The sequence below is a fragment of the Passer domesticus genome, chromosome 10 (genome assembly GCF_036417665.1).
Source record: "Passer domesticus isolate bPasDom1 chromosome 10, bPasDom1.hap1, whole genome shotgun sequence".
Lineage (NCBI taxonomy): Eukaryota > Metazoa > Chordata > Aves > Passeriformes > Passeridae > Passer > Passer domesticus.
In genome coordinates this window covers 8970105-8997525 of record NC_087483.1, presented here as the reverse complement: position 1 = coordinate 8997525, position 27421 = coordinate 8970105, and the positions used below count along the sequence as shown (strand labels likewise).

General features: G+C 42.9%; 1 protein-coding gene across 5 annotated transcripts in view; it reads right to left on the bottom strand.

Moving 5' to 3' along the window:
* Positions 1–27421, bottom strand: part of ERBB4 (erb-b2 receptor tyrosine kinase 4) — a 578878-nt gene that overhangs the window by 187128 nt on the left and 364329 nt on the right. For all 5 annotated transcript variants that reach the window (XM_064433627.1, XM_064433628.1, XM_064433629.1 and 2 more), the window contains exon 4: positions 7607–7741. In XM_064433627.1, coding sequence (XP_064289697.1) covers positions 7607–7741 — 135 coding nt within the window. The remainder of the gene's footprint in view (positions 1–7606; positions 7742–27421) is intronic.

Sequence of the window (27421 nt, the reverse complement as noted above, 5' to 3'; positions counted from 1 at the left end):
CTGGTCTGAAGGAAAGCTTTCCTTGTACTTTTATTTTTGCTGCGTTCACCTGTCCTCCATTCTTAGTAACCAATGGCTTTTTTACACCTGAGGGAAAAGACTCCATCCTTTTCCTGCCCCAATCCAAGACTCCATATTTCACCAGTGTGGTTGTGGCTTCCCGAGGGCAGCAGGACTGGTTCTAAGCAGAAATCTGGTTTGGGTGGCCCAGTTGAAAACACTGGGATGGACACGAACAGCATTTTTATCCAGTTTAGGCACAGCACACCTGAGAACTGGTGCAAGGTCAGGACCTCTGGGAGAGTTGGCAAGGATCTGACAAGCCCCTGTTCTTCAAAGCTATTACATAATTACTTCAGAGTTAAACACCCAATGGTCTGACCTGAGTATAAGTTTCCAGATGAGTGCAAAAATGATCCTTTTCTAATATTGCAACTATTGGTACAAAAGCTGAGTTACTGTGCTCTGTGAAGAATTATAGGGTCACTACTGAACATTAAATCAAGGCCTCATTCTGTAGCTGCAATAAACACCTGCACACAAATTCACCCACATCCCTTGCTGGCAACTCCAAACAGAGACTCTTAATACCCAAGGGAGAATATAAATCTTATCACTTACAAAAAATTCCATGCAAATATCAACTCATGCTTCTTGTGAAACACAGTACAAGATTATAATACATATGTATTGTATGCATACAATTAAAACAATAACTCCTACAACAATTAAAAAAAAAAAGTAAGGAGCTTCTGGCCTTAAATCAGTTTGACATAAAGACATATCTGCTAAACTCAGTTTCTACCAGATTGTTCCAATTTCTGTAATATTTGAAAGAAGTGCAGTTTAGAAATATATGAGTCCTTTTGCTAGCATGTGGAAAACTGGCAGCAGAACATGGCCCAACAAATGCTCAGTTATCAGGGCGGGGGGAGCAAGTTAACCTGAAAAAGCAACTTACAAAGACAGTGTGAAAGAAATTAAGAAAGGGGAAGAAAAAAAGAAAAAATTGCAGAGCCAGCACTGACTCCCATGAAGCAAACAGAGGGATAAGTATGTCAAACTGAGCTGTAATGCTTCCAAAGACACCTGCTCCCAGGTAAGGTCACTGACAGCTTGGATTGCCAGGAGCACTGAGGGCTGACTTCATAAACAGCTATGCAGCTGGGAAGTCCATTTTTTGTTCCTTTAATTAAAATGCAAAGCACTGGCTAAATGGTAAACATTTAATTAGATTTGTCTCTATGTTTCAATATTAATAAAACACATGAAAAATGCATTAAGACCCAGCTAATTGGGGACTCTCCAAAAGTAGCTGTAAATGAGCAATTATAATACAATTGGGGTGTTGCTCCCCAGGGATCCCCAGGACTGACACTTCTTAATATTCCAGAAGGTTTAGAAATTATTAAAATATGCCAGGCAATAAAGTGTGGAGATGACAAGAAGAGTGAAATCCCGGCAAATTACAGTGAGGAGCAGCCAGTATCAGAGAGTGAGCCAGGCTGGCAGCTAAGCTGGAGTCACTCACACCAAATGACTTTTATAGAGCCAAGCATAAGATTGCATATTTCACAATAGAACACACACGCTGGGGAGGAAAAAAAAAAAAAAAAAAAAAAAAAAATCTCTAAAGCACACAGATATCAGAACTGCCTGAACACCAAATTCCTCACATGAAGCTGTAACACAAAGGATATAATTTTTACTTCTATTGGTTATATGAGGAATAAAATGCCATGCATTTTTTGGCTTCAGTCTTCCAAAAGCAAACTGAAAAATACACAGTTTACATTGATGAGCAATGAAAATTCCTCTGGGGCTGGAAAGAAATTCCTCCTTGTGAGAGATGGGAGAGCCTCATCTGTCCAGCTTCTGGAAGATGAGGAGGTGAGCTGATGACACAGTACACAGAGAGAAAAAGCTGGCTAGGAGAGCTCTTTGAGCCAGCCAGAGAAAAGTGCAAGATGCAACATCTGTGATTGAAAATTGTGCTCAGATTAGAGCTAAGGCAGCTGCTATTATCCCTTTTAACACTGAAAAGTAACCAACTTCTGGAGGGACAGCTGCACTTCTGCAAAGCTCCAGGGCAGTGCCAGGAGGGTGCACAGAGCCCATGGCCACTGGGACCTCAAAGCCAGGCTGGAAGATAAACTGTGGTCAGGGAAGTCACTGAGCTCCACACCAGGCAAGCTGCTGATACTCCAGGCCCCTGCATACAGGAAATAGAGCTAATGATGTTTCAAGGCTCCTTTTGCTCTTCAAAAATCTATGAATCAATAGGCAAAAAAGAGCCAAGTTTTGGAAGAGAGGAGTTTTCAAGCAGTGTTTCCCCGGAATACACCATGGGATTTATCAAATCACAGGCACACCAAAGGATTTGTTAAGTCACAGGCACACCCTTGAAGACCAAGTCTTTTCTCCCTGTAACTCTGCAGCAGTGCTTCCTCACAGCTCAGAACTGGGGTGTTCTCACACCACAGGCTGCAATTAGATACAAAGCAATGACAGAGGAGTACCACGCTGTGAAGAGCAAGGAACTGAACTTGTTCTGCCTGAAAAAGTACCTTGCAAAAATTCCAGCTTTATTCACAGCTGACAGGTGCTCAGTTGAAAAGCCAGATTGACAAAGGGAATTTTTCTCTCACTACAATTTAGTCTGAGCAGAAACTTGGTTTCAAGAAAATACGTGAAACAAATTTCAAGAAAAGTCTAGCATCTTTTAAATAACTCCTTGAAAAGCAACTTAATTTTTTTTAAACTTGAACATTTTAGAGTGATTTTTGCATACATATTACCCAAACAGTCACCAGCTCTATCGTGAACATGCATCCATAGTTTCAATATTTTTAGGAGCATTATTGACTGATTTGAACACATGCTATTGGCAATGGAAGTGACCTCAATGCAAAAATTCTAACTCTACAAGCTTTTCTGTGAAACAAGAGCTCCAAGTAAAGTTCCTCTGAAAATTCTGATTTAATACTATGGTCTTTATCAAATCCTGTGAAAGAGCTCACCTGACAAAATGTGAGACTGCAAACAACAAAACTGAGGAGAACATTGGAGACATAGATGAGAGCAGCCACATTTTCACTGGACTCTCCCAAAAGCTGCTCAGAGAGCTCTACTAATCTGGAGGCATTTTAGGCAAGAAGCCTAATTCTTTTTCCCTGCTTTATTTATTTTCCCTGCTGGGAGTGCACCCTGGGTTTCTACCTCTGGAGAGCAGAGCTGCAACTCTTCATTTAAGGGACTGAATCCAAAAATTGGATGCACTAACAGGGGAATAGGCTCTTGCAAATCAAGGCTTCAGCATGTTTGGCCAATGCTTGAATTTGTGGCTGATTTGTGGAAGGAGAGAAAATAGATTTTCAGCGTTGTTGCAGAAACAATTTCAATAAAGCAAACCTAAAGGGAGGATTTTGTTCCTTGGAGAGTTAAGTGCTTTGGAGATTCCCACTGCGATGTGCTCAGCCTCAAACCCCAGGCTGGCAGTGCAGAATTCAGGTAAACAGAAGAGAAGGCTGCTTTCAAGTTACAACTAATTCCAAAAGCTCCAGCTACGTGACACCGGAATGGGAAGGTGGTGCTAGCAGTAAACATTTCAGTGTGTGTGTGTCAGTCAAAATGCCAGGCACAGAGGCTGTGTCCAGGGAGAGCTGAAGCACATGTGGTCCCTGGTGCAGGGTTTGTTTACCCGAGCGCCGTGCCAGCAGCCACCGCCTCTGTGCGTCTGAACGGTGACACCGTGTCACTCACAGGCCTCCAACACGAGCTCTCCTGCATGCATTTGATCAGAACCGGATGGAAAAAGGAGAAGCAGCACTCGGGATTCACATGTCTGCAGTATTTCTGTCAGTGTTTGAGACACCATGGCCTTTTCAACTGGCTCCTTAGCACTGATGTGACAATGAAAGCCCGTGAAGAAGGGAATCAGAGGAGAGTTCACTGGCCATATTCTCTTCTGTCTGGCACTGATCTGAATGAAGGAGATTGTCAGAATGGGCAGATCCAAGGTATGAAACAGCCACAGAGGCAGGGGACTGATTTTACTTCAGAGCCTCTTCATTTCACTCCACCCTTTTGTCTTCCTCTGCTGATTGCATTGGAGCAGGAAGGGAGGGTTCAAGTGAAATTATCCCTGAAGTCAGACCATTATCAGCTTTCCCAGCTGTCTGGGGAAGGGAACAGCAGTGGCAGCTGCAGTGGCAGCTCCCTGACAGGGCTGTGCCTGAGCTCCACACACACAAGTGCCCAGCTGTGCCTGGTGTGACACTGCATTCACACCAACCTGCTGCAGCCACTCGGGCCATTGCCAAAGCCCAGCCAGCATGGGGGGCTTCTCTGGGCTGGGCACTGCTCTTTTGGACGTGTAGGCACCTCTGGGGAGGTTTTATGTCCTTTTACTGGTGGTTGGAAGCAACACCAGTGATGCCTATGTGCCAAACTGTGTTTGGTGCTGTGTTTGGTGAGGTACCAGATTCTGACACCCGTGGCAGGTCACAGCCTCTGTCCCTGCACGTATTCACTGCCAGGTGTGGAAGAGGTTTTACACAACTTCCATGAGCCAGAGCGAACTTTCCTAAGGGGATCCATGTTTACCCCTGAAATAATTTTACACCAAGGTGGTTGACATAGAAACCAAGAGTGAAAGAAGGGTAAATAAGAGAAACCTGCAAGTGCCTATTCCAATAAGCACTGTTTGTCTTTTGTGACCAATGAGTAAAGTGTAAACTTATGAGCTTTGTAAGAATGTATAAAAAGCATGAATGCTATAATAAAAACAGGTTTGAAGCCTTCTGAAAATGGAATGTGTTGCTTTATATCGTCTCTGTCTCAACTGTAACAGCCAGGGACCGCTGCCCTCACAATTCCTGGGGCAAAAGGTGCCCTCCAGCCCTGCCCAGTCTTGGCTAAGCATGGCTTGTGATGCTGCTAGCCAGGTCTTACAGGATCTCACAGATTTCCCTAAATTACTGCTAGGATGGACTTTGCTGAGCTTCACACAGCAGGTTTGGTTGGTTCACATTCCCTCCTACAAAGGTATATAGATAAATACTAAAACCCAGTAGTTCTTTCCAAAATATTTTGACATTGAGATATTCTCAGTAATGCCAAGCAGCACGGACTTCTGTAGTTCCAGTGGATTTAGCCAAGATTTCCATTGGAAAGTAGGAGACACTTGAGACTTAATAAATACATACACAGGCTGGATCCAGAAAAGCCTGAGTCACAGTCCTTGCAGAAAAGAACTTTGTAATGCACTGAGCATCATCTGCAGCAGTGGAGAAAAGCAAGGCTGGGCACAGCAAGCACTCACACTCCCTAGCAGGTAGTGAAAAGTGACACGTGAGCCAAAATTGAGAAGCATATATCTTATTTAATGACATTCTATACCAATTTAAATGGTTAAAATTCAAGGTTCATTTCCCCAAGTCCCATGTGTGTGCATAGTACATGCATGCATCCACACACAGACAGTATTTAATTACAGGCTATTTTAAATGGTGATTTCTGTACCTGAGTTTTTTGTTACCCAAAGCCTTAAGACCTTTTTAAGCATTTGTTAGCTTTTTGTATAATGGGGTTTACATTCTCACCTGTGCAAGCTGTGAAGACAAATGGTTTGGATTAGCTAATTTAATCAAATTTCACAGGACTCATGAATTGTATTGAGATGGGATTGAATGTCTCAGAAGATACTCATGTTTATCATTAAATTACAGTCCAGTTGTGCACTGCTTCATCCCAAATGAAGAAAAATATAGTAAAATTTGGGTGACTATCCTAATGAAGCTGACTTGGTACATAGCTCTCAATCATCACAGAAAAAATGCTGTTTATCTTATTTATCAAGTACAAATGGCAAGGCACAAACTGTTCCTTCCCTATACTTCAAAACAACTCAAAAAACAATTAAAAAAAGTTTGATGAAAACTGGACTTGGGCACATACATTCTTTCATCTAGCTGTGTGTGGGCACCAATATCTGCCTTCTTTGCTTTCAGGGTGTGTTTCTAAAAGTACTCAGAATGGACCTTGTCCCAGTACTTCTGTTACCTCAAAAAGATAGTATTGATGTTGGTTGCTTTTTTAAAAGAGCAGAAGCATTTGTCTTGAAGAACTAGCAAAGGTTAAAAGAAAACCCAATAACAGAACAAAACGGAGTAAGAACCAAGTGGCTTTTTCTTGAAGCAATGACTTATAAAAGGGTACAGGCATTCCCTCACCTTCAAAGGTTTCATCAGCTCTGCTTAGAACTGATCATCAGCAGTGATGAGGGGTTTTTAAGATGCAAATAAGAGAGCTGGCTGCATTACAACTATGTCAGGTTTCCAGCCAGCAGGCAGAAGTGATGAGGCTCAGCTCTGGAGCTGGGATGTGGAGGAGCAGTGCAGCTTGGCAGGCTCCTGGAGGAAGCTTTAGCACAAGTACCTGTGCTCTGGTATTAAGGGGAGCAGATGAGATATACACAAGCAAGCCAGCCTTGTAGAAAATCTATTACACCACAAAGCACCTGGTTAAAAACAAGTTGCTGCTTAGAAATGATGGGGACTCATCAAATGGCCCCTATCCAGGGTCTCAACATTTTATTTTCTGAGTTACCTCCATACAACTAAATAAATGAAATGTTTCTTGGCTGTAGTGGAATTTAGAGAGGCAATGTGTCATTGATACATCCTCAAGGGACACCTTCAGATATAGAAAGCAATCCAGAATGTCCCCAAATCTGGAATGCTCAGAACAATATGCCTACTGTGGTGCCACCTTTGACATGTGATATAAACTTCTTGCCAGGCTGTTTCTGAATTTCAGTGTTGGTACATCCTGAGGGTGCTGTTTAACAGCACAGCATTCATTCTGAATGCACTTTACTCCATTATGGAATATTTTGCTTAAACACTCTGTATCCCTGTCACCACCATTCACTACAATCCATTACTGCTGCAAGAATCATAAGAATGATTCACAGAAGGCAAATAATTCTTGGGAAGGGAAATAGAGAAACTAAACGCATAGATATTTCAAGTTTGGAATGGAAAGCATTAAAATAAAGAAAATGTAGTAAAAAGCAGAGAATGATTGGTTGTATTCTGAAGAACACCCTATCCTCTGCAAATTCTCTCTCTCTCTTCAGTGACATAAACACAAAACAACAGGATAACCATTTCTTTGAGGTTCACTTCTCATCTAAAGTCAGAATATCCGTGAGCTTTCACCATAATTACTCCAGCAGCTAATTATGATGCCATTGTGGCTCAAGGACCAGCCTGAGCAGCAGGAACAAATGCAAAGCAAACAAGAATGTCTGTGCTTCCACAGCACCACAGTGGCTTCAGCAATAAAGAAGAAAAAGAAAATGCAGAAGAGAGAAAATTCAGAAAATCTATGATGTTCACAAATACCCTCTACAGACACTGGTTTTAGAGCAGACTAAGTGGTCCTCCAAGCAGCAGACAAACTTAGAAAAGTGCAGGGAACAATGAAAGGAAAATTTACCAACATAATTCTCCGTAACAGAGGATCAGGGAAAACTTGTGGCCATATTTATCCTGTTTCATGCTGAGGGGATGACAAGGCTGAGAATAAAAGCAGTACTTACATCCTGAGCTGCCATTCGTTGGAACCAGAGTGAAGTTGGAGGCCCAGGGGTTACGCACGATGTCTTGCCAATGAATGGTGTCTGCAAAGCAGAGGAATTTGTTCTGGCCAACATACACCCCTCCATTCAGTATCTCTGTGCAGAAGAACAAGAAAACAACATACTTGTAAGACTTCAGACAGCTGATTCAATCTATTGCTAAATGTGTGTTGGAGAAAGGATATTTAAATGAAAAAAAAAAAATTGACTGTAATCTCATTTAATAACCTGAAAACTGGAGGACAAGCAGCTCACAGTATTTGTAAACAGAAACCCTTTATTCACATGCAGAAGAAACCTGATGAAGACTGACACACAGTTGTTTACTTTTTGTTCCAGTGTGATCACATATGGAACAGTTCTGTATTTTGTGGGTAAAATAACCTTCAACACTTAAATGACTTGAAAAACACAAGCAATCAATCACACTATACTGCATTTCATTAATTTGCAGAAAGGGCTTAAAACTTACAACAAACAACCATGCTGTGATGAGCCCACAGGACACAAGAAGGGGCCAGTCAGCACGAGGTCTGAGGAAAATGTTATATTACAGTGTGTGCTGCTGTAATACCATCATCCAAAACACCCAAATACTCCAAGCAACAATCCAAATCTCAAACATTATGATCCAAACCCCTATGGACGTGCCTTGCTGGGAGCTTTGTGTTAGAGATGGGTTTTAAACAGGTAGAAGTTTTGGGGTTCTTCTTAGGTTATGGGGCTTTTGTGTGTTTTGTTGGGGTTTTCTGATTTTCTTTTTATTTTCGTATTTATAGCAGTTTGTTTAGAAACCTGCTCTGTTGCCCTGTCTCTGAAGACTTGATTCATGAAATCTCAACATGAAAATGATCTTACAGATGTTGGCTAACACATCAAGCTTTCCTCTGGATCAAAAACTTTTTTTTTTGCCCCCTAAACCCTTGTTCTAATTCACAATTCCTCTACTTAACCTGTCTCTTTTATTTCCAAAGCAGGAGACAATGCCTGTGACTTTGATGAAAGTTAACAGGAACTGCGAGTCTAAAACCTCCAGTGTCAGAGCTTCAAGCCTCAGCAGAGAAATGCTGAAGGTTAGTTACTAATGACACCTTGGAATGACATGAAGTGGTGCTGTAGAGCCAGGAGTGCCACACAGAGACATGAAGAATAATTCCTGACTATGGAATTCCTGATTAAGACAGTCTGAGAACTCTCATCTGCCCCGAAAACCTTTAAAAGCTGTAGTGGAAATGCAAACCTTTACACTCACCACAGAAGGAATGACTGTGTTTTATTTCTTTTTTAAATTTCAGGGTTTACAGGTCACAGCATGTAAATGAAGCAGCCCCCAATCAAGGAATGTATTAAATAAAGGATCATCTGTAAATACATCTTCCCACCATATTAATCAGTATTAGTATTTCTTAGAAACCTCTGGTTTAAAAGCTTGGCTTTTCATTGAAAAGAGGCTTATAAATGAGAACAATGATAATAATCTGCTACAGAAAAACAGTCCAGATTAGAGATATAGCAATGATCTGTCTGTATAATATTCTTATGATCACAGGGGAAAAAAAATAAACATACAGCATCTGTTAACAATTTTGCCCTGGGGAGAAAGGGGGACTTAGAAGAACACCTGAAATCATCATCAGAGATGATTTTTCTGTGTTGCTTCAGCTATACTGAATTACCTAATCCATTATGGCCCAGATTTTGATTAAAAAGAACAGAAAAACAATGAAAAACTGCAAAATCTGCATTTATAGCTTCTTAATCACACACACAATTGTTGGATTAAGTTAGTTCATTTTTTTTTTTTTACTTAGAGATGGGGTAACTGAGAGGTGTTTTAAAAACCTTTATTCTATTTTCAGTCTCTTGTGAAGGGTGAGATAATACAGATGTTGGAATTCACGCCATCACAATCAGAAGCCAACTATTTTCTAATTACAATACATCATAAGCTTTGAAAATTCTCTGCAAGTCCATTTCCCACACACAATTCCACACAGCTCCTCTGTCAGCTGCACACAGAACAGGCCCAGTTTCTGGGTTTCAAGAGCATCCCCTCATGGCAATACCTATCCAAGTTTCTTTCCTCCTAGGAACTTTGACACATTCTTGTATAGCAGGATCTTAATCTAAAAGTAATTCTAACAGTTTTAATTTGTGGAGAAAGATCTTTTTTTTCAGCATAAAGGTAACCAGGAAGGGCATCATATGCTATACTTCAGGGAAGCCAACACCTTCCACTGTGATTTACTAGAAATAACCACAAAAAAAAGGCTCAGACTTGCCTCATCACTGAATAGCAAGTGCTTTCTGCTGCTTTTATCCAAAAAATGGGATACAGTACCTCCAATTTCCCTGCACTGCACCATTTTTTACCAGTGACAGAATTAATTAATTTCCAGGTTGAGGTGCAAACAAACCTGAGTAATATCCAAGGTGGGTTCTTGTAGATATTAAGCAACACTTAGTCCAACTTTTAGATTCGAACTTGAGGTTTAGTACAAGCTTTAGAACACTTGTATTTCACTCTTCCTGCTCCCTGGGCCCCAGATTAATTTCCACTCCACCTTCCCAATCCAACCTGCTATCCTCCTTTTCTTTACACCAAGTCCTCTGTGCGTGTAAATCAGCACAGATGAATTGGCTTCACTGACTTCAACTCAAAATGCATTTTGCACTTCTTTGCCCTCTCTTAGCAAGAACAATGCCTGGGAAGAGCTAATAAACTCTGTTACATGTTAAGCAAATGAAGCACAACTGTAATCAATATACAATAGAGCTGCTGTATAATGAACTCATCATCATAAAGTCATCATCTCATTTTAATTTACAGCCCTGAAAGTGAGAGATAAAGTTAAACAATGAACAGGAGGAGAAAGGCAGGCTCTCTGCCTGTGCAGGCAGCAATGGAAGCCAGGCAGAAAGAGGTTTTTTCTCCTGTATGCAACACCGGAGGTGCCTCTGTGCTCAGCTCTTTCCAAGGCTGGAGCAGAAGAGAAAATGCCAAGTCCCTGAGTGAATTTTGTGAACAAAGCAGCCAGTTCCTGCCAAAGAAGCCCCAAACCAGACTGCTCAGAGCGAAACATATTTTAAATACCATTTGGGGGCGAGTATTGTCTTCCAAAACAATGTTTTGTGACATTGGAAAACTGTTATTGCAAGTATGACCCTGCTAGCAGCAAGTGCCACCCCCTTGGGCTTCCACCCTGCTCAGGGACATGAAGGTGCAAAAGGGAATTTCTAAGCACAAGACCCACTAGCTTTTACTGGGAAAAGAGTTCCTAGAAGTGCCAGACAACTTTGGACATCTTCCTGGAAGGTATAACACTTCAGAGTACCACGATCTCCTGGTTTGGCACCAGGGCTGCAGTCTCGTGCCCTGAGCAAAGGAGTACCACCAAGGGCTTCTGTCACTTGATTCTGAATGACAAATCTTATCATCTTCCTTATTGGAAATACTATACTGGCTTAAAAGCAGTATAATTCTGCAACCAAAGTTACACAAAAATAAATCAGCATGTGTCCTTGCCACTGAATTCTGGCATTATTTTGCTTATTAGTCTCAAATGATTGTGGGGAACTTATATCTGCATATTCTCTTAAATAGTTATTTACTCAGGAATCTGAATCAGAAATGTATTATCTGTTATTATAGCTGCTATTTTCTTGCTTTCATTAGCCTAGTGAAACATTCCCACAAACTTTGGTAACCTACCATATAATACTAACAGGAGAGATGGAAATGTACAGGTCTCTGGCAACCAAAACCCACAAACACTTCACGCTGAAGTGCCAGGAACACAGACAGGTGCACCACACACAGCTCATACTTAGTCTGCCAAGCTCAAAAAGGGGCTCGAGTTTGACTGAAGTCACTAAAAACACATTATCAGCCACCAGAAGCATACACTCACTGCAAAGGGACACTGGCTCTGCAAGGCTGGTATCTACTTAGATCAGAGAGGGAAACCACTTTTCTTCTTCCATCTGTTAAAAGGGCATTTTATTGAGCTTTTTTTGCTGTACAGTGTAATCCCTCATTACTGTCTGCTGTCCAATCTCTAACATGGGTTAAATTGGCAAAACATGTTCTCATTCTGTAATGTATCCTGGAGTGAAAGTTACTCATGTATGTTTATATACAGTGGGGGTTGTAAACATCCATTTCGCTGTAGAATCTGCTTCTAAAATTGTTACAAAATGGTTATAGAATGGCTATTGCTATTCCAGGTTGCAAATTAAAAGCTCTTCCCTGGTGCTACAAAATCAGCTGGCACTAGGAAGTGGAAGATGGCATGGTGAGAGGGAAAAGAACTAGCTCTGAAGTGGGCAGGCAAAGGGGAGGGTGTTAATTAGTAAAAACTGGGGTAAGCCCACTCTTAACCACTTCAAAGGCAAACCAGAATATATCTTACACCTTTTAAGCTGACTGGCAGGAAGGAAACAGCTGTCTTTTACATTCCATCACATACAGGTATATCCTGCATGTATGTATTATATAACACATGCTGATGACACCTGAATTCCCAAGGTCAGCCTCTCCAGGGCTGAGGCACCTTTGCAGGTTGACAGTGCTGCATCTTTACCATAAACACCTCAGTGATGGGGATCCCTTCTCCTATTTTACCCCAGATGCTGAATGCATCATCTGAAAACAGCTTAGGCCTGGAAATTTCATGCCAAACCAAGTCTTTTGAGCCCTCAGCACAGTTCATTGCTGATGACCCACTGGGAAAGCACTTCAGGTCCATCATTAATAAGCTCTGTCTTAAAGGGTAATGAGAACTGGGTGCTTCAGGAGACAATAGCTCATCCATCATCAATCAAGATCTGAAGTTTTTATACAGATGATTTAAGAAGAGTTGGACTGTGCAAAATTGAAATGTCACATTTGTATTGGGAGATGGGGGTGTTTGGTAATGAAAATGAGAGTTTTAACCTTCTCCATTTCAGCTCAATGACCATACTCAAAAGCTCATGGATGTGGAATCTATATCCCAAGCAGAAGCCCCAGACAGCCTTCGATCTCAATTATACAATTTCAAGTACAGTTTATTTGGGTCATTAGCTGGAAGTCAGTTTCAAGGCTTGATGATAACAGCAAGATATTCTTTATTTCTATCAAAAGCAATCAGTGTTATGTGCAGCCTGTGGGTTTGTACTTCCAACTGCTCAATAACTAAGAACACTGGGTTGTAGAACCTGAGCATAATATTTATTTTTTACTTACTGCAGCACCTGAACATAAATCTTCTAATCCTAGCCCCCTGTTTTGCTGCTTAAATAAAAATGGATTTTGATTTGATTATCTTTCACTGAGTTGGACCTGGGGTACCCTTCTCACCACTGAGGTGTGTGAAGACAGGCTCACAAGGTTCTTGCAACCATTTAGCTACTTTATTACAGGACAACAGGCTCTGGGCCACTCTTTTGTAGCCATCTCCCCAAAGGGAATACCTGTTTCATGAACAGGTTCAGCCAGAAAAGACATTTGTACTTGATTTATTCCTCTGTGCATGCCTCAAATTCTTCCTTCTCATGGCCTTATTAAAATAAGACACCAAATCATTTACCTGGTGTCCTGGTTTTGGCTGGTTAACTCTGTAAAAGGAAAAAAAACCACTGCAAAACACCCAGCCCTTTGGGAAGAACACCCCAGAGTTACAAGATGTGTTCCATGATCACATTTTTTTTTTGGGAAGTGCCTGTGTGTGTGCAGGTCTGTGTCAGACTGCTGAACACCATTTCACCCTGTGGGCACAAGGTGTGTCAGACACATGGCCCCCAAGGGTTCTGTGCAGGGACAAAGTGATCCCAAATACTGCAGAAGAGAGTAGCAACAGCTCAATCCAACAAGTAACACAAAACCTCTACACCCACCCAAAAGGGAAGATAACATTTTGGTGTGAACTCAGTTTAAGATGTGCTTCTGCTCATCAGAAACAGACCTGAAGTGTAATTTTTTGGTTTTTTTTGTATTCAATACACTTGGCTTGTGCTACAGGAAATGGTCTGCATCCCTAATCCTGCTAGATTCACTGCTTTTAGTGCTTTCTGCCTTTAGTTCCAGTGACCACAGCAGCTTCTGCCTCCTTGGATCTTCACTCCCTGAAGTACCCAGGCCCAGGTTCACATCTAAATCATTCCCTTCCCCTCCACCCTGGAGGAGGTTTTCTGCTCTGTAATAATTACTCTGCTTTGAGGAGGGAGCTTCAAATCAATGTAATTTTTTTAACCACACCTCTGCCCTCAGCATTAGGTGCCCCTGATGTTAAATAACCAGTCAGACACTGTCTGACCAGCCCCAGCTCTGCTATTTCCTCTGCAGATGGTAACTGCAGGAGCAGCACTACCTGTTTACAGCTTTACCCACCTCATTCTTTTCACTTCATGAGCTTTTCAAAGCTGTTTGACCCTGTTGACTTTGCAGGAGGAGCTTTCCTATAATATACTGGCTCTGTTACAGGGATATTAATTTTCAGGATGAGATGCTAATTGCCTCACTTTGTCCAGTCAAGTTCTGAACCTGGTGTTAGAAGCCAAGTGCCTTGAGTTACTGTTTACTCAATATAATTCATGGGCTTGACAGGTAGATTAACAGATTTAAACCTAACAACTGGAACAATCCAAGGGGCTTCCTGTGGTTTGCTCCAAGTCAGGGAAAGAGACAGAACAAGCCTGAAGAAGTGATGATTGGGAAGGGGGGACCTCTAATTGCAGCCTGCAGGAAGCCTAGAGGGGAACAGACTCTTCTCAGAAGTGCCCAAGCACAAGAGGCAACAGGCACCAGCTGCAACATGGGAACACTGATTAGAACTGAGAAAATATTGCTCCCAGCTAGAGAGTGCTTAAGCACCAGTTCTCTGATCAGTCTGCTCCTGTGCTATCTCTAGAGATTCTCATAAACAATGAACAACCTGATTCTTGTCTATAGTTACCTTGCTCTTAGCAGAAGATTGGACCAGATGACCTCCAGATATTACTTCCAACCCAAGTTATTTTGTCCTTCTACAGATATTAGTCATCTACTACCACAGTACTCACAACACTCCATTAGCAATCCATTCTCTCAATTTTTATGAAAGCATACTTCATTTTAAACTTTTACCTAAGCATTTGGTGATACAAAACACCCACCCGGAAACTGATGTATATTTAAAAGCACATCATGTCCACGTATAAAGAAATGCTCCAGTATTTGAAATACAGAACCTGTGTCACTGCCACTGTCCCCCACTACATGCAAAGGGGCCATGTGGACTAAGATAAAGAACAAAACTACTGCCCTTCAATCTTCTGATTTTTGGCTAGCAAAAAGAAAATTGCATTTATTTAAGTCACTGGAGAGAATCAGTGATGAGTTTCAAATTACTGTCGAGGGAGAGAGTGACACATGGCTGGCTCACCCCAGAAGACACTATGGTGCTCAGTAAGAGCAGCAACATTCCAACAGCCAGGAATGAGCACTCATCTCCTTCACAGCAGCTGTGACTTCATCCTCAGGTATCCCAGCCCTCCCTGATGGGGATACCCGAGTCCCAGTTACAGGAGCACCCTCATGAAGAGGTGAGCTGGGTCTGCAGGGTACTGCTGTGTGCCTCTTTTGATGGCACACCATTCCTGGGCAGTGCTTTCCTTCTAGCTGTTCCAAAAAACACACCTCTGAGTGTGGATTTCAGCCAGGACACCCAGCTGTAGACATCTGAGTATTCAAACATCATTAAAACCTTCTGAATCCAAACCAAATCCTCTTTCCTCTACCCTGAAGAGGTGCACTGGGTACACCAACAGGACAAAGTCTCCTTGGTATCCCAGCAGGTTCCAGAAAGCCTGGAGGCTCTGACAGACACCCAGCACTGGATTTATTTCTGCTGTCAGGTTATCTTTAACAGTGAGCATCCTACAGGACACACTCTGGTGTAATGACCCAAAGCAGCTGTATCAGCGCTTGCCTTGCCTGTGTCTTTCACAACACAACCCTTGTTTTCTGCATCAGGCACCCTCCAAATTTGTTCAGTGCAGGTTGAACAGACCTCAGTGTCACTTTGTGTGCCCTCTTGAAATGCCCTACAGCATCACACTGATCAGCTGACACACAACCAAACCACCTTTCCTGACTCACCACAGTTGTTTCACATTCATTTTTCCTCATAATTTCTCCAGAGCTTTTGCTGTGATTTGAATGTTTCTCCAGGTAAGTGGCCCTATGTTGTCATCATTACAAAGGTTCCATACTGTTATCTCCTTATCACGAAAGTTTCATACCTTCCTGGTGTTTTCTCTTCAGAACACTGATTCTTTCCTCTTCACAGAGTAGCCAGTGACTCCAGTTCCCTTCTCACCCAGCCAACCCACTCTTTTATGGCACTCTTCTTCTCATTGTCACAGCTGTGGCCCATTTAAGCCAGGGCTACTCCTAATCTTTGGTAATTGACCCAGCTGCAACTTCTTAGGGTGAGATTACTTTCTGCACTATCTTTATTTTCTTATATTCTGTCCCCCCATAGCCCTACAACAAGGCGAGTTGCTACCCGCAGTCCAGAGCTTCCTAGTGCCTCCAGGGCTTCTCCACCAGCTGCAGATTCCCCCACAAACTCCTCAGTGAGCCACCAGTCCAGGTGTCCAGGGGGTGAAGAGACTGCAGATGCATTCTTCAACCATCCTCCTTCACCTCTGACAGCTCAGAGTTCTGGTGTAAGACACACCCTCTGCTCCAACAGGGACTCACTCCACCTCCTTCTTTCCTTAATGTCAAAAGCAGGAGACAACATTCAAGAGAATCTGAAGAAATATGGGGAAGCAGTGGAGAGTCCTACTCCAGGGCAGAAAAAGAGGAAACTGATGCTTGGGTCTGTGTAATAAATAGGAGGTTAATTGAGGCAAACAGAACCCATAAAGAAACCACCTCTCCACTGAACACCACCTTACATGTCACATCATCTCTGTGGGCCAAATTTGTGAAATAGCACTGAGAGAACCTCCTTTTATTTTTTTTCCCCCTGAAGTTTTCATCAAGTTCTCTCCTCACAGGGTAGTCATCTCATTTCTTCAGCCAGGATGAGGCTGCATTCTTTGACTGATTCACTTTTGTATTGCCAAGACAGACCCAAGCATTGAAAAGCCTCTCCTTGCCAGCACATTTGCTATATAATATTTTGATCAGATGATCAAGTCATGTTTCATGTATGCCAGTGGCAGCTCTCAGTCTATCCCTTCCATCAGCTGAGATATGTGAGACTGCCACATCCCTTTTCTCCTGGCATCAGCTCTGTCTGTGAGAGTGAATGCTGCGTGGCAGTTTGTCTGGCAGTGCTGCTGCATCCAGGCCAGTTTTCCACATGGAAGTCAAGCAGCAGTAGGAACAGAAACCTGGGCAGGGTCAGGGGCATCTGAATGCAGCAGGGCTTCCCTGCAGCACCCCCAAGAGCTTCAGCTCTGGCATTATCTGGTGGCGTGTTCTCCAACTCTTTTCTGACAAACAAGCAGGCTGCTTTCTATCCCAAGCACATCTGGCACTCAGGCCTTAAACTTGGCAAACAGACTGATGGCCTTCTGTCTTGGAGTGCAAGTGCCTCAAGTACATCCTGATTGGCATCAACAGGCAGAAATTCCTTCTTTCTTTGAAAAAAATAGTCAAGATCTGCATGTAGTGGTACTTTCCTCCATGTTCTGAAAGGCTGTAAAAAATTACTGGCTCCATAGAGCCCTTCTCTTTCAAAACTGTCATAATGTGGCTGGGAATAATCCTGGAAGGGTGCCCAGACCCACGTCCAGCTGCATCCTGAATTTCAGTACAAGTATTTGCATACAGGCTAGTAATTGGCATGCAGCTGGTTTTATGCCAGCTCCAGCAATTGCATAACCCAACTAATCTTTTCTCTGGGCTCAAAAGAGGAGTCTGTGTCTGCTGAGCTTAAAATTTCTGGATGGGATCTGTTCAAGTATGCTCTCACATTTCTATGCCATGCTGTTAACCTCTCCTGAGATACAGTGCAGACTCTTGAAAGAGGAATTTTAATTGAAATTTGTCTGAGGTAGGAGGTGCCTCTGCCTTTCCCTGGCTCTCCTGTGCTGAAACTAGGCAAATGATATGAAAATCCTCCTCCTGCACAGGGGACTGTGGAGGGACTCCTGGCTCCTACAATCTGTAAGACCTTAGATTGCACTTGCCCTCCCAGTGCTGTGGCTGGGGACAGCCAGATAACCAAAAGAAGGTCTGTAAAGTGAGGAACATGCATATTAATCCAGTAATCAGTAAGGCCTTCTTTGTAAATTCACAGGTTTGAGGAGGTCTGAGCCTCTACTATCCCAACTCCTATTTTTTCCCCCTTTAACTGCCATAATTGCTAAGAGGTCACTGTCAGCCCTGCTTCTGGCTTTTGAAGGCACATTTCAATCAGGTTTCAGATCTGATGGGGTGTCAGGGAGCCTGTCTATGTGGCTGAGCCACAGACCCTAACAGAGATAACATTTTCCTGCTAACAGTTCTCCATCCCCAAAACTCACATGCTTTCTGTGATGATCACATTTGACCAATTTTTTTGACCTTATTATGGCTGTTTTCTGTGCACCTGTCATAAGATAATAGTGAAACAGTGGAAACCAATACAATGTGGCTGCTATGTAAAATAATCCAGCACTCAGGCTAACTTTCTTTAAACTATGTGCTTGTTTTGCTCAGTCTGGTTTTTGGTAGCAGGGGGGCCACAGAGGTGGTTTCTGTGAGAAGTTGCTGGAAGCTTCCACCATGTCTCACAGAGTCAATCCCTGATGGCTCCAAAGATGGACCTGCTGCTGGCCAAAACTGGGCCAGTTAGAGAGGCTGGTAACACCTCTGTGATGACATATTTAATCAGAAAATCAAAACAAAGCGGGGCACAGTTTTTCTTCTAGCCAGAGAAGAGGAGGAGGTGAGAACAGGTGAGGGAAACAACCTGGAGACACCAAGGGCAGTGCAGAAGGTGGGGCAGGAGGTGCTCCAGGGGCCAGAGCTGAGATTGCTCTGCAGGCTGTGGTGAGACCAGGGTGGAGCAGCTGAGCCCCTGCAGCCCCTGGGGATCCACGGGGATGCAGAGATCCATCCCCAGCCCCTGGGGATCCATGGGGATACAAAGATCCCTGCACAGCCCCTGGGGATCCATGGGGGAGAGATCCACCCCCAGCCCCTGGGGATCCATGGGGGAGAGATCCACCCCCAGCCCCTGGGGATCCATGGGGATGCAGAGATCCACCCCCAGCCCCTGGGGATCCAGGGGGATGCAGAGATCCACCCCCAGCCCCTGGGGATCCAGGGGGATGCAGAGATCCACCCCCAGCCCCTGGGGATCCAGGGGGATGCGGAGATCCACCCCAGCCCTGGGGAGGTGCCCATGCCATGGCAGGAGGATCCCTGGAGCAGGCTGTGCCCCAGTGGCCAGAGGGGCCCTGCTCCCAGGCTGGAGCAGCCTGTCCCTGTCCTTGCAGCCCGGCAGCCCGTGGCAGAGGGACCCAGGGCACAGCAGCTTGGGCAGGACTGTGCCCGTGGGAGGGACTCACACTGCAGCAGCTTGGGCAGGACTGCTGCTCAGGAGAGGGGATCCATGCTGGAGAAGTTCACACAGAGCTGTGTCCCACGGCAGGGACCCCACGGTGTCACAGGGGAAGGACTCCTCCCCAGAGCAGCAGCAGAAAACCTCAGGTGACAAACTGACCACAACCCTCATGCCCTGTCTCCCTGAGCTGTCCCACCACAGGTTGGAAGAAGGGAGGAGCTGGGGGGGGAGGAAGAGGTGTTTTAAGGGCTTATTTTACTTCTCATTATCCTCCTCTGACTCTGTTAGTAAAACGTTCACTTTGTACCTTCTAAGTTAAGCCTGTTCTGCCCTTGGAGTGTTTTTTTCCTGGTCCTTATCTCAACTCATGAAGCTTTTCTTAATATTTTTTTTCCTTTCCTCTGCCCAGCTGTGGTAGGGGAGGGTGAGTGACTTTCATGGGTACCTGGTGTTTGGCTAGCATCAAACCATGACAAACTATTAACCTTGAACCAGATACTTGGGTGAGGAAAATAAGCACATGTGAATTCATGCCAGAATAACCACTTTGGATACAGGGAGCTAAAGCAGTGGGTGACAAAGGGCTAAACACAAGAGATAGTTCAGGGTGAGTGCATTCCCTGTTTTAAGACCACCATCACTCTCCTCAAGTGTCCCCTAGGTCTTCCAGCTGCTCTTAAATATGAGCCCTTCTCATCCTCCACCAATCCTAATTTTAACAACACCTCACCCTCCATTCTGGCTTTTAAAAGCAACAATAAAAACCTATCACAGCACATGTCACAGCTGAGACAGCCACAGAGTATCACCACACAATTTCAGAAGGCTTTAAGCATTTGCCCATACACAGCAACACCTCACCCCTTCAGAAGGCTTCAGGCACCTGCCCATACACAGTAACACCACGGCACTTCAGAAGGCTGCAAGCATCTGCCCTTCTTGCGCTTCAGCCCAGCCTTTTATCCCCTCACGCTGATGCCCTGCCCCTGTGTGCCCTCTGCTCCCTTTGGTGGTTGGGCAGTGCCACGTGTCTTGTTACCTTCAATGCTGCTCACCTGCTGCTCCCAGCTGTAGCTCATTGGGGATGGGGCTGGGCCCAGCCCCATACCAATCACCACAAACTGTGTGCCTGCAGAAACCCTTCTTTTTTTCCTTCCATCACTATTTTGATGGTTACAAACATTCTCCCAAGACACCCCTTTCTTCCCCCAGCAGAAGAACTGCAGTGAACCCAAAGTGCTCTCAGTGATGCTGCAGTAGATCAGGAGAGATGCTGTGGCCTGTTGTGACACAGAAGTAAAACTGCAGTGAGATCTATGTCTCCACTGACAGGACATACTCAGCTACCAGTAGTGTCATTTTCTGACCCGTTCCTGTTCTGTATCCAGGAGTGTGGGTTGCCTTCCTGGTCACATTTGATAGCAGAATATATATTCTTCCTGGCAAAAGGATCAGTTTTCTTCCAGTGTTTTACTGCAGTTAAACCAGCCCAAACAGTCTCTCTTTGCAGGCAGCAAATGTGTGGTTTGTCCTTGTCTACACTCCTGCTAAACTGCAGCTGGCACTGATTGATGGTGTTTGTTTCAGTGAGATCATTTTTAATAATGTAGACAACAGGAGGGAAGATCAAGAGCCCTGACCCACCAATTCTGCTGTACTAACTGCTATCCTTAGCAATAAGAACAAATCTTGGTAATTTTTTTGCCGAAGGCCTTCCCAAATAACCCCAAACAAGAGAGGGGGAGCAGTGGAACAGCCCATGGGGTGTGAGCAGAGCTGCTGAGGGGGAGCCAAAGCAACTCCTCTCCCAGCCTCAGGGCTTAGCTAGGTCAGATTCAAGCCTGAATCTCTTCCCCTGCGCTGCCCAAGGTTATCTTTGTGGTTTCTCTTACCACAGCCTTTAAGATCACAAATTATAAACAAATAAATAATTCTACAAGATCTCCTGAATGGTAATTTCATTCTCAGTCCATAGAGCACCATGCCCAGAACTTAAAAAATATTGTTAAAGGGATGGGAATATTCATCCAATCCAGTACAGGGAGGGAGGGTGTTCCTGGAATTATTGTAACTCTTTATTTGTCTTTAATAACCTGCCTTTCTCTTGAGCTTCAGGTGTCCTTGTTCAAATTGCATAGGCAGTGTAAGGCTGCAGAAGTTATAAACCTTGCTATGCCTGGTCTTCAAAGGCTACAAAACATCTGTTGGCTGGCAAGAGCAATTAATTAGCAAAATTGAAAAGATGGTTCCTTTTTACAAAGGCTTGGATGAGGCAGGGGAGGGGGAGGTGACTCCAGGAAAGTGAAGCCTAGTGAAGGCCTGTAAGCTGTGTGCCTCTGGGCAAATTCCCAAGGCTGAAATCTCAAGGAATTTAATGCTTCTTAATTCCACAGGATCTTTAATTACAGCCAAGAAAAGGCAATGAGATGTGATGTCAATGTTTAAATGAAAATAAAGATAATAAAAAGCCTGTCAAATTTACCAGCCAGTCTCCCAGACACAGTCCCACACACGCTGAGCACCTGGGTGGGTGCTCAGAGAAAATAACCAATTCCATGAACACAAGTGACAGGAGAGGAAAATAAAAAGGCTCCCAAACCACCCTCCCCACACCTTCTTAGAGGCTGTCTCCTCATTTTTTCTGAGTGATCTCTGGAAAGGACAGTGCTGGTACATGTGCATTTTGGGAAGAGCTCATACTCTCACATGAATTGGACCAACATCCACTTAAAAACCATCCTAGTAATTATGGACTTAATTACAGGTTTGGGTGTTTGCAAGACACTTTTTTTTTTGGAAAGCAAGGCTAACCCTTCTAACCCTTCTAGCTTAATACCCCTCAGTGGTTCAACAAAACTCCCACTGGGCCACTGCACAGGGTGCACGTGTTGCCAACTCCAGCCTGCAGTTTTTAGAAGTTTGGTTATTTTTCACCCAAAAGCTGCCAGGTGCTTCACAGGGGAGCTCAGGATTGCTGAGGAATTTTTGCAGGTAACAAGCTGTGTTGCTCCTGTGCCTTTCCCAAGGCTGGAGAAGCAGCGCTGTCTTTGGGATGGGACTCAGTGCTCAGGCCCCAGCTGAGGGCACCATCTCCCTCTGTATCCATCTCTCCTGTGAATTTGCCAGGGTGAAACTGTCTGGGAAGGGGCAGGCTGGTTCACCAGGGAAGAACTGGGTGACAGCAAGAATTTGGATAAGCAAGCCCAGCTCAGGCTCCTCCCCTGTCCAAGCCCTTCCACAGGCAGCAGTGTCAGCTCGCCCTGAGCCAGCTCCTGCCCCTTTGCCGAAGGTGAACTAAGGAGAATTGTCCCTGACTGCATGCCAGCACTTGGCACAAGAGGGACAAAGTGCCCAGGGCTCCAGCAGCCGCTCCGAGACCTCTGGAGTCACACTTTTACCAGTCTGGGTTGCAAAATATTATCTCTAAGAGTGCCCTGGCAGTGTTGCCAGGACCCAGTGCACCCTGCCACGGGTGCTGACACCTCTCTTGCAGTTGCTCTTCTGCACCTGCTCCTGAGTTATGGAAGAGCTGCTTTAAATCCAAGCAAGCTTGAACCTGAACTTCGAGTTTAGTTGCCCAGCTCTGACACAGGGATGATGGCTGGTCAAGCAGAGGAATGCAAGCACCAAACACCAGCTGCTTCCCCCCAGCATGCCACAGGTAGCGCCCTCACTGTAAATTAAAATTAAATCTGCCAGATGCATAGTAGGGACTCAGAGGGATCTAAAGAAATTTCTGTTTAGAAAAAAGCCCCATAAAGGGACTCACTGCACTCTCTTAAAATAAGACAGAAGAAGAATAATATGGCTACATATCAAATACACATGAGAACAACCTTTAGCTGATAAACAACCACCTATAATTAAAAATTAAGGATTTTTTTTGTCTTTAGTGATTTTGATTTCTTTTCAGAAATAATTAACCTTTCCTAGCATATGAAATGTTTCTGCCAGACAAGAATAAACAGAAGACCAAATATGTCTCAAGGCTGAAAAAAAAAAAAAAATCAGATCTGTGCAGTCATGGGGTTCCTGTACATTTTCCCTTTAAACTCATAACTCAGTTTTATATTTACTTTGTTAATTAAAACTGAGATTTATTAAATTTGTATCTTAAAAATCCAATAAAGAAGAAGCCACCATAGGCAAAAGCATTTCCCTTGATACAGCTGTTAAAGTGGGCTATCAATCAGCCATGAACACAGATACACAACCAACTGTGCCTATCAGAAAATTATAAACCCACATCCCACTGATGGAGGGAAGTTTTGATTATCAGCAGCATGTGCCACTGTCCCACAAAATACAGAACTGTCTTCCACACAGGCAACTTCAAGGTGATATTTTTCCCTCTGAGGTATCCTATACTGCTGCTATTATTATTATTAGTCCTCCAATAATACCCATCTCAGAAATTAATCCAATGCAAGTATCCTGGATGCAGAGAAACTGGAGAGCAGACAGGGCTCTATAAATAAGGGATACAAAAAACATGCTGTTCTTTCCCTCAGAATTTTTTCCCAATAGTTTTGAACTGTTCATTAAATAACCAATACTCTTTGCCTGAGCAAGCAAGACACTGAACTAAAAAGCAGAAATGCCCTGAGAGTTTTCATGTGCTTCCCCTGGCTGAAGGTTATGCTGAACTTTACTCAGGGTGAATCCCTTGCCTGGATTTTGTGAAGAGCCTGTTGGGTCAGACAGGAGGCACGGCAGAAACTAGATGGGATTTGTTAACATGATTTTCTTCTGTGCTTCTCTCTCACTGCTTGACAAAATACATATTAAAGAGAGAAGAGTTAAATTTTTAACTCAGCTCTGGGTTTGCAAAGGGATGTACTGACTTGAGAAGTTTCTGTTTGTCTGTTGATACATTGTGCAATTAACCTTGTGCCTGATGAATTTCTAGAAAACTCTGTGTATGTGTCAGCATCCTTCTAAATAAAACACATCCAGTCTCCTTACATGGTACTGTACTAACAGCTGTAACAACCAAAGCCTAATTATATAAATTATTACAGTCAATATTTTAGCCTGAGTGTGGCTCCTGGTGGTGCCAAACACTTGTAATATGTAAGGGGTGAAACTTTTAATGAAAAATTAACTCTAGGCTTTGAGTTTCTTCACTCTCCATGCAAGTAAGATTTCTCAAAGACTACAAACATGTTCTGCTGTTGCTCTCAAATGTTTCCATGTGTTTCCTGTGATTGTTTGCACATGTGAATTCCTTATGTATCACTTAAAACCAGAAAAATCCATGTGGATGACCTAAAATGTCTTTCACTGCCTGCTATAGCCTATGAGAGTTTCTGCCAAGGACAAGAAATTAAAGCCATGGGCAGCAGAAGCAGCCCTTCAAATACCAACTAGATTTAACTCCACTGCAATGGTTTTATCAGCACCTTCTGCAGAAATACCTATTGTGTTAATTTAGCTGAGTTACTCTTTAAAATATTTTCATTTGAAACAAATACAAAATCATCCTGGGTAACTTGAAAATATTTTCATCAGTACTGAACATTATATTTGCAGAAAATCAGTGCTCATGTATAGTATTAATATATTACTAGTACAAAATGGAGTGACCATTTAAAGGCCAATCAAATGCTCAAAAGGACAAATATAAATACAAGAGACTTATGCGGATTTTAAATTCATCAAAGCCTTTAGGAAAATTAATTAATACCCAAATAACTGTCATTCCTGAACTGTTTCTTGGTCAAGATAACTTAGTTATCAGCTCCCAGCCTGGCAATTAGGAACTGAAAAAATACTTGATTGATACAGCATAACAGAATAACAGTACTTAAATTAATGAAGCAGATAATGGTTATAATCAATGAGAAAAACCTAGAAAGGGTCTTGGTGCATGTTATTAAACTCTCTGTCTCTCTCTATATATATCTATAAATACAATATATACTATATATATTGAGACTGTATTTTGTGTTTAGGTTTAGATGTTTATTTTTTATTTCTATTACAAGTTGTGAGTTTTACAGTTTTTTACTAACAATCTACAAAATGGTTAACTACTTTTTGTTATAAGATTGTTTTAAAGGCTAAACTGTCTAATTAAGAAATTACACAAATTATTTTTACTTTTAACTTAATAACTAATCACTTGAGGTCTGTAATGTGGATTTTTCTGTCTAATTACAAAATACTACTTAAGCTCATGAAGAAGAAGGTGAAGAAGAATAATTAATTTCTGTTCTAAAACTTTTATTTTGCTCTATGTATATTCTTATATTCTAAAACTTTAAGTTTTTTACTTAGTGATATTACTCACTTTTAATTAAACTACCTATTTGTAATCATAGTGTTATTAATACATTTTGGAAGTTTTTTTTACAGCTTCAGGTTATACATAGCATTTTCTTGTAGGTCTGTGCCCTTTAGCACAGGAAGTTTAAAATTCTCAACATCATAGCAAAAAAAAGAGTTGTTTTCTTTGGATTTCAGTTTGCCTCAGTTTACTAAACGTGCCTCCTTTTAGAGGGATTTCATCTCTTTATGCACACAGCAATTAGAATGCCAGATGATCAATCCCAGAGAGTTTGCAAGTGTATGGGACACAAAATATCCAGGAAATTTCAGCTGCCTCTCCCTAAAAGCCATTGCCGACTATTTAGCGGCAATCAGAATTTTATCAGAATCATTATTTTCTGGAAAACCAGAATTTCACAACCACTTGGATCTGGGGCAGATGAAGAATGCACTGCTGGGTTTAGGAGTCAAAATGAGGTCCCTGGAAAGTGTCCCCTCTTCTCAGTGAGTTCAAGTTCTCTTTTCTGACCCCTCTGCACACCCACAATCCCACAATCCCACACCCAAAATCCCACGCAGTATTTTCATTTCTGACAGATTTTAAGCCACACCTGCTGACGTGCTACCCTGGTGCCACTTCTCAGGGGTGGGAGCTTTCACTCATTAATTACAGAATATTCCAGGGCTTACTGCAATTGGCCTTTAGCCAGCTTCCCACAGAGAAAGCCAGAGTAACTGGAAGATATTTCATCATACCCTGACACTCCATATTTCTCCATCACTGACAGGACCATCATGCTGCAAAAGTCCATTTCCAACTCAGCTGTCTGAGAAGAATGAAAAATTATTCCTCTAAAAAGTCTAAGCAGGAGGAGAAAAAAAAAAAGATAAATATATTGGACCTAATTTAAAAGTTGTTGGGAATGGAAAATGACATGAGAAGACACAAGCACTAGTTTATTTAGGACAACAGCCTCTGGCATGGGCTTAAATGCCCATTTTTGGTTAAGGCAGGCAAGTGGTCTTTTCCAAAGCTTTGCTGCTCTAGGGGATTCATATTGTAGAGATAATCTCGGTACAGATATGATGTCCTTTGCTCTAGCACCTGTCACATACCCCCTTTCTTGTCTTGCCAAGCTCTCAAGGGGCCATGCCTGCTCTCTGGAGTAGCAAACAGAAGGCATCTGTCAGAGTGCCAGAGGTTGTCATTAAAAACAAATGGAGAAATAACAACAAAATAAAGAAACACCCAGTGCTTGGGAGCCTCTGCCAAAACCTCTCCAGTTTAAGATGTCACTGTTGCTGTAACAAAAGGACTGGATCAAATGCACTTACACATGCCAGTGTTGCTACCTTCATAAATTCCTGGCTCTATGAATAATTTTGTGCCCTGCTTTATTCCAAGAGTAAATACCACTGCTCAAAAAACCCTCACAACCCAAAACATCTGCTAAAAGTATGTTGTCCAAAGGATGCAAGCCCATGCCTTCTATCAAATATGACACCTTATAAGCCTTTCAAATCAACTGTTTCCATTTTCTTTGGTTTAGTTATATCAACAAGCAGAAAGAGCAACTTGCACTACAAAAAGAGAAAAAGGGAGAGAAAAGGGCAGTTGTGCAGGGAACTCAGAGTTCTGAAATACTCTGCATTTATATAGCACAGAGAGGGAAAACCCACAGGCTGCAGTTCCAGAATGAGGTTCACATTGATTCCTACTTCCTACACACCGCTGGATCAAATACCATACCCATTATTTATGACTGGAGGTTCTTAAGTAATAAAAACCCCATAAAACATCCCATTTTTTCCTTCTCCCTTGTATATACACTCATTTTGCAAAATGAGTGTGTTCTTGCTTCAGCCCAGGGCGTTCTGCAATCCATCCCATTACCACCCAAGACAGCACATTTAAAACAGAAAGCTACAACTATAGTATATGACACTCCAAGGCTTCTTGCTTAATACTGGTTTTGGT